Raw genomic sequence first — 7,548 nt, forward strand, 5'->3', positions numbered from 1 at the left:
CTCCTGGTGGGGGCTCCTGCACAGACCTACTGAAGGAGCCAGGAACGCTGAGGCCGGAGACACAGGTCAGAATACACTGGACAGGGGAGCTCAGCCATGGAGGTTCAGAGCTAGAGAGAGGGGCCCCTGGGGGTCAGCTCACCTCCCCACCCCGCCCACAGACCCATTCCACAGATGGAAAAACTGAGTCTGGGGAGGCTGAGACCTGGCCAGAGCTACGACTTCAACACCTCCCTCCCACTGTGCCTAATTAGTGTTGCTGGGCCCACAACGAGGAAACAGAGACTCCAAGAGGGGACCCAGTCATGAGGGGCTGGGACCAGACACCACACCCATCTGACTTTCTCCACAAAAGCAGCAACCCCAGTAGGGTCCCTCGGAGAGCCACATGGGAAGTCCCAGCCCCTTCTCAGGGGATATGAGGGCCGCGTCCTTCTCTCCATTTTCTAGCAAGAGAAACAGCCTGCAGGACATCCGGGACCTGGTGTCTGTCTCCAGGAGTGAGACACTCAAGGAGAAAGGAAGACAGAAGAGAAATATCGGTCCTACTCTTGCCACGACCATGCCAGGCTTCTTGAATGGGGTGATATCTCTTCTTGGCTTATGAACCCCATTATCTGCCCAGCTCTCAAAAGGCTGCATTAGCTATTACTATTATTATGGACATTGCTACAATATTTTGGTTGCTTACAGCCTTCCAAGGGGCAGGAACAGGCCCAAGGCTTTGCTATCCATAGCGTGATGGGGAAACGGAGGCTCAGAGAGGGGTGGGGACCTGGCCTCGGTGCCACTCTCAGAGCCTGTGTGAGAAGAACCCAGGACCCTCACCCCAAGAAGGCCATCAGGCCCCTTTCTCAAAACAGCCTGCTCTCTGCCAGGCTGGGGTCTCAGAGACAGAAACAGCTGCTCTGGACTCCTGGTTTGCTCTCCAGGTGGGTGTGGCTGGGCTCGGTCCCCCCTCCAGACCTGGATGCTCCTGGTACCCCCTGACCGGCTCACCCTCCCCGCTCCGGGCTTCATCTCCCTTTGAGCCATCTCCAGCTACGGGGTGCTGGGGGGAAGGGGATGACCTCAGGTTTCACCTATGACCGAGGCTCTGAAAATAGCCTCCTGCCCTGGCCAGGGCGGCGTGTGAGGGGGCTCAGCCTGGGCGCCCAGTTCCCCACTCCAATGTGCCCTGAAGCATGAGTCACTGAAACAACTGTGGCCGGGACTGCACTTGGGCCCTCCGTGCTGCCCCCGCCCGCGGACCTGCTGAGGCAGAGGGAGGACAAAGCGGCCCCTACCCTGCCAGTCTGACCCAACCCGAGTTGCCTGTCTTGTGCCTGGATGCCACTTGCCATGCCAGACCCAGAGATGGGGCGCCACTTGCCCAGGGTCACACAGTCAGCAGAGCAGGGACCAGAGCCCAGGCCGTCTGGCGGGGGAACCGGGGACGGGGAATCGGTAGAGGCACAGGTCACTGTCCCGCGGAGGGGATGCCAGGGCAGCGGTGTGGACGTTGGGCTGTGGCTGCCACCCAAGTTCTGGTGATGACTGTGGCCCTGATAAGAGGGAGCTGGGAAGAGGCCCTGGGTGTCAGCCAGCAGGGGCAGGCTACGGTCCCCAGATGCCTCCTCTCCTGACCACCATTCTCTCTGGGCACCTCCCCACTTCTGAACCCCTCTCCCTCAATTCCTGTTCTAGGTCTTGGCTCCCCTTCTCAGAGCCCCAATCCTTTTTCCAGCTCCTTCCCTTTCTGAGCCCTCCCCTTCCTCTCCCCCTCTCTGATCTCTACACCCGCTCTGGGGAAAGGTGCCAGGGAGGAGAGCAGGGGTGGGAGCCCACGTCACCAGTGACCCTAGCTGGTCCTGCAGGAAGGAAGACAAACAGTCCGTAACTGGGTCATGGACCTGCTGCCCCAGCCTCCCTTGTCCTCCCAGAGAGGTCAGACTAGATGAGAGGCAGGCCTGTCACTCTCTTTGTCCCACAAGACCTGCAACAACCGAGGCTCCTTCCGCAGGCACCTCCCGATGCCCTCACTGGCTGACAGGGCACAGGGGACCGCCAAGGCAAGCTAGACGCTGAGAATCCTCCCACACTCCTACACATCCCTCAAAGCCCTATTTCCAGGGTTCCTTCCTTCCGGCAGCTCTCCCCAGGGCTCCCTCAGACCTCGCCTGGACCACACAAGCTGTGGAGTCTGAGTCCAGCTCTTGCTCCTCCTCCAACCCTAAGTCCTGGGGCTGAGGCACTCCACTGCCAGGCAGCCCCTGGGGGTGGCATTAGCCTCCGTTTTCACCTTCGGCCTTGGGCTTCAGTCTCTCATTTTGTACAACTGGCAGAAAGGGATACTGCGGCCTGCTGGGGGTTGGGGATGGGGCGCTTGCCTATTGCCCTGGTAATCAGAGAGTGCGGGGAGATGGAGCAAGACGAGGCCTTGCCCAGAAACCCCACGTGGCCCACTGGCCCTTCCAATGAGGGCAGCAGCAGGTTGAAGGTGGGCACTGGGTCCAAGCTCTTGCTGGGCCCTATGGATTGGACAACTGTGTACTGGGCTGTGCCCCTCCCTGGGTCCCTCCCACCCTGACAGCCCAGGGCAGCAAACAGCACATGGAACTCCAATTCCCACTCCAAAAGCGTTCCTGGAAGGATTCTCTCTCCTTCATTCATTCAGCAACTCAACAAACACTGCTGAGAATCTATCTGACCCACCTCCTAAGCGCTTAACCCGAACTCCTATGCATCCCTGAAAGCCCTGACGCCAATGCCCCCTTCTTGAGGGAAAGCCCAGGTGAAATGGCAAACAACAGAGTTCATCTATGAACGCAGACCCATCTGGCACCACAGTTGGGGCTCCTAACCTAGGTCACTCCTCCCCCGAGCTCAGAGCAAATGTATAGCTCTTATCTAATGAGGGAGAGAGTCATCCAGTTGCTAACAAACATTTCCTGAGTGCCTACTGTGTGCATGGTGCTGGGGACCCAGCTGTAACCGGGGCTCGTCAGGTTGAACTAAGTGGTTTGAGGAAATGTGAAGGAGTTTGAGGGGCCAGGAGCCCCCGTGGGGGTTGTGTTTAGCTGGGGGGGTGGGGGTCAGGAAGGGTCTCTCACAGGACAGGACACTGAAGGAAGGCCTGAACGGTGACAGCCCAGGGCAGGAGCTTCCCAGGTGGAGAAAACAGCACCAGCGCAGGCAACGGTCCGGAGGCAGGACCGTGCCATCATCAGCACGTTCGATGGAAACAGTGCGGAGGCAGTGAAACTACGGCCCAGTGAACAAGAGGGAGAGGAGAGGCGGTGAGGGCAGGGAGGGGACCCAGGCGGGTTGTGCAGGACCTTACAGGCCAGGCCAAGGAGAGTGAAACCCCCTCCCCGACTGACAGGTGAGTGTGAGCCCTGGATCTGACTTCCCTCTCTGGTGTCCCAGGAAGAGGATGGGGCTGAGCCAGGGGACCATGGTGTTTGAGAGAGAGACAGGGAGCCAGGCTGTGCCTCGTGGAGGCTGAGCACTGACTGTGCCCACTGTCTGGGGGGAGAGACTGAGGCACCGAGCACTGAAGCCAGAGGCCCAAAGTCACACAGCCAGGAAGGAGCAGAGCTGGGGCCTCCACCTGAGTCCCTGTGACTGGGGACCTCCGGCCTCCTCAACCCACTGCCGGGCCCCTGGGCACGTGGTCTGACCCATCGGTGGGGCTCCCCAGTTCACTCTGCACTCCGTATGCGTTCTCTGGATTCTGTGTGACTCCCTTCCCCTGCTCTGTCCGTGGCCATCTCCTCCTTGGGGGGCCCACTCCAGCCAAAGAGGCAGCCTGTCACCTTGTTTCCTGCCCCCCCCCCACCTAGAATCCACAATCTCGTCCTCTGCCTGTTGACCCCATTCACACACCCCAACTAGCAAAGGCCCCCGGCACCCACTTGGTCTGGCGGAACTTGGGAAAAGCCTGGACAAGGCTGAGCTGGGTGGAAAGTTCAACAGAAAAACCCTCGTGGGTCAAAGCTCTCGTTTTTGTGGGGTCACTGCTGGCCAAGTTGTTTGGCGCCTACTGCACACCAGGCACCGTGTGACGGTTAAAGAATCGATCGAAGGGGGGCATGATGAGGCTCCCCATGTGGGGACACAGGGAGAGAGGCTGAGACTCAGAGAGACTCAAGTGCCTTCTTTCAACCGGCAGAACCCCCCGTCCATTCACACAACACATGTATGAGGACTGACTGTGTGCCAGGCCCTGTGCCAGCACCTCAGCGGGGTCCTGCTTCCCTGAATCCTCGGGCAGCCTGAGGAGTGGAGGTTACCAGGCACTTCACTGCACCGGGAAGACAGGGAGGTCTAGGTTACCCACCCTGTCACACAGCTGGAAAGGAAACTCCATTGGGAGCCCCCTGAGCAAGATTTGCATGAAGGTCTGAGACCACCCCCTACCTTAGAGCACATCTGAAGTGGGGTGGGGCTCTGTCCCCATAGGAGCGGTGTCAGTGAGTGTGCATGGGAATGTGGGGGCGCCCCTGTACTGCTGACCACAGGTCAACATGCACCCCGGGAGGTGGACATGGGCAGGAGCTGCATGGAGCAGGCGGCCCCATTTGTCATGAGCTAGGGAGGGAGGGAGGCTGAGGCAGGAAGAGAGAAGAGAGACAGAGGGAGAGGGAGACAGAGGGAGAGAGACAGAAGGGAGGGAGGCAGGGAGGGAGAGAGGGAGGGAGAGGAAGAGGGAGAGGGAGAGAGAATGCTGACTAGGCCAGAATCCCAGCAGATTTACAAGGCGCTGGGCCCTGATGCTGAGGCACCTCCACCGCAGAGAAGGGAGGGGTGAGAGATACAGACTTGGAGATGGACATGGAGTGAGGGTGTGCCTTCCACAGGATGTAATCAGAGGCCATCAGGCCCTGAGTGGAGGGCACACAGGGAGTGCCCACCTGCCCAGGTGTGGCCAACGAACCAGGTGTGCCCCAAAACCCAGCCTCACCAGCCATGCTGTGCTGCCCTGGGCAGGTCCTGACCCTCTCTGGTCCTGGCCCCTTTCCCAGCCCAGAGGTGCTGGGGAAGCCTGACCCTGGCAGAGCCCATACCAGGCCTAGCTCTCACTGTCTTCTGCCTCTCCCCACCCCCATGAGAGATGCTTAATCACCATCTATTAAATCAAACAACAGTTGGGTGCCCTCTCCCAGCCTCAGTCTCCCTGTTGGAGAAATGGCAGTAAAAAGAGTGCCACCCTGCCCAGCTGGTTTGGCTCAGTGGATAGAGCATCGGCTTGCGGACTGAGGGTCCTGGGTTCGATTCTGTCAGGGCACATTCCCAGGTTGCAGGCTTGATCCCCAGTGGGGGGCATGCAGGCAGCAGCTGATCAATGATTCTCTCTCAACATTGATGTTTCTATCTCTCTCTCTCCCTCTCCCTTCCTCTCTGAACTCAATAAAAAAAATATATATTTTTTAAAAAGAATGCCTCCCTGAGAAGGACCGGAGTGAAGGAATGAAGGAAAGAATGAATGAATGAGGGAGGGGCCCTGGCAGCTGCACTGTGTGGCCCCGGGGAAGCCTGGGCACTGCAGCCAAGAGAGATTTGGCCCCAAACCCGGAATAACTAATGTGGCGGTGGCAGCAGGCAGGAGGGAGGCAGGGGGGAGGCCCAGAGTGGGGCAAGCGTAGGGAGGCCGGCCTTCCCGCTGGCAGGATTTATGGAAGTAACGGCTGCTCCACACAGTTCCTCTTAAGAGTAAAAGTGAAAAAGTGCTTGAGTCACCACCATCGAAACAAGGACAGGGCTCCCAGAATCCTTCAGGGCCACCATCCCCCCCTAGGTGGGCAGGGCCGGGGGGCACAGGGCAGCTGGCACCAGAGCTGCCCCCCACCCCGCAGCCAGTCTCAGCTCCTAGGAGGATCCAGGTGGGATCAGCTGAAAGGGAGCTATTTTAGGCTGGACTCAGGTTGTAAAATGAGTCGTCAAGGGGGGGGCATGGAGTCAGAGAGACCCGGGAGAGACAGATGGGGTAAGGAGAGAGAGACACAGGCAAAGGGGGGAAAGAGACAGTGAGAAGCAGACATGGAGAGAGACAACAGAGGCGGGAAGAGACAGAGGGACAGATGGAAGGACAAGGAGAGACAGAGGCAGAGAAAGACGGGGAGACAGAGATGGAGAGAGAGAAACAGATAGAGAGACAGAGAGACATAGAGACGGAGAGAAATGGGGTAGGGGCGGGCTAGGGAGACTGGGCCAGACAGCCAGGGGGTGGGGGTCCTGCAGGAGTAGTCAGGTCCAACCAGGTGTCCGACCAGACCCTGCTGGGCCTTTGAGGAGCTACAGGGATTAAATTGAGGCTGGGAGGGTGGGGGGCTCCTCTCCAGGGTGGGGGAGGGCAGTTGGGAGAATAAACAGAGGGGGAGCCCCTGCATTGGGGCTGCTCCCTCCCCGCCCCCAGTGGAGCGCTCTTGCTTCTCTCTGCCTGTCTCAGGCTCCTTGTCCCCTGTCCCCTGCACCCAGCAACCTGATTTTTGTGATTTCACGTTTCTACACAAGCGGAGCGCCGCCTGGCTGATCCCTGCCCTGCTCCCGGGGAAAGCCAGGCCCCGTGAGTGCCCAAGTTCACGGGCGATGCCAGGGCTCTGTTCTCCCGCCGCCCCCTCTCTGCAACGTGGATGGCGGCCTGTCTCCCGAGGCGTCCTGATGGGGGAATTCCAGGGCGCAGTGACAACAGGCGGCCTTCCAACCTCCTCGCCTGGAATAGCCTTCCTCGGCCTGCCCCCCCTGCGGCTCTGGGGAGCGAGCAGGAAGAGCAGAGGGGGCAGGGGCACCCAGAGCCACCCAGGCCACCCACCCCTAAGGCCCAAGGTCACGAAGCAACTGGACTAGAGCCCTCATGGTTACTGGGGAACTTCAGGATGACTGGGAGACTGAGATGGGCCAGCGCTGACGACTTTGAGGGGCCCTCCCCACAAGTTGCTCAGAGGGGGAAAGGGAGGGCTGGAGAGAGGTCAGGACTGGCCCAAGGTCACCCAGGAGATGCCAGTAGGACAAGCCTGAGACCCCTGCAGCTCCAGCCCTCACTGTCCGCCTGGAGGCAGGAACTCCTCAGTGGGTGCTGGAGGGGGCCAGTGACAAAGACCCTACCGAGAATGAGGGGACCCCAGGATCATGAGTGGGGGGGGACCCCTGGCAGAGACTGACAGTCTCTGGGGCTCAAGCTGGGAATCTGCGTGCTCCCACACAGGGCTCCTCGGATACCAGGGACTGCACTCCACAGCTTGCAGGCCACGCTGCGCCATGTCACCGCGGGGGAAACTGAGGCAGAAGCCCACTGGTCCACAGGCACCCAGAGACAAGGGATGGGGAGGAAAGCGGGAAGGCAGAACCAGGGGCGTGTTGCCCGTGAGGGAGCTGGGACGTCCCGGGTGCGGCCTGGGGAAGGGCAGCTCCCCCGCCCCGTCACTGCACCAGGGCCCACTGGGCTGCCTGGGAGCCGGGCCAGGGGTGAGAGGCTACGGGAGGGGGCAGGGGCAGGTGCCGGCGGTTGAGGGCGGGAGCAGCGCCGCAGTGCCCGCCAGACCCCGGAGCACCGGCCTCCCGGCTCCT

The 7,548-nt window shown here is 60.3% G+C and overlaps 1 protein-coding gene across 1 annotated transcript in view; it reads right to left on the minus strand.

Moving 5' to 3' along the window:
- NFIC (nuclear factor I/C (CCAAT-binding transcription factor)) overlaps nucleotides 1-735 on the minus strand; it is a 59,757-nt gene extending 59,022 nt beyond the window's left edge. The window contains exon 1 of the mRNA XM_015566974.1: nucleotides 692-735. Coding sequence (XP_015422460.1) covers nucleotides 692-735 — 44 coding nt within the window. The remainder of the gene's footprint in view (nucleotides 1-691) is intronic.
- Between the last annotated feature and the right edge of the window lie 6,813 nt (nucleotides 736-7,548).

This window comes from Myotis davidii, unplaced genomic scaffold (genome assembly GCF_000327345.1).
Source record: "Myotis davidii unplaced genomic scaffold, ASM32734v1 scaffold551, whole genome shotgun sequence".
Lineage (NCBI taxonomy): Eukaryota > Metazoa > Chordata > Mammalia > Chiroptera > Vespertilionidae > Myotis > Myotis davidii.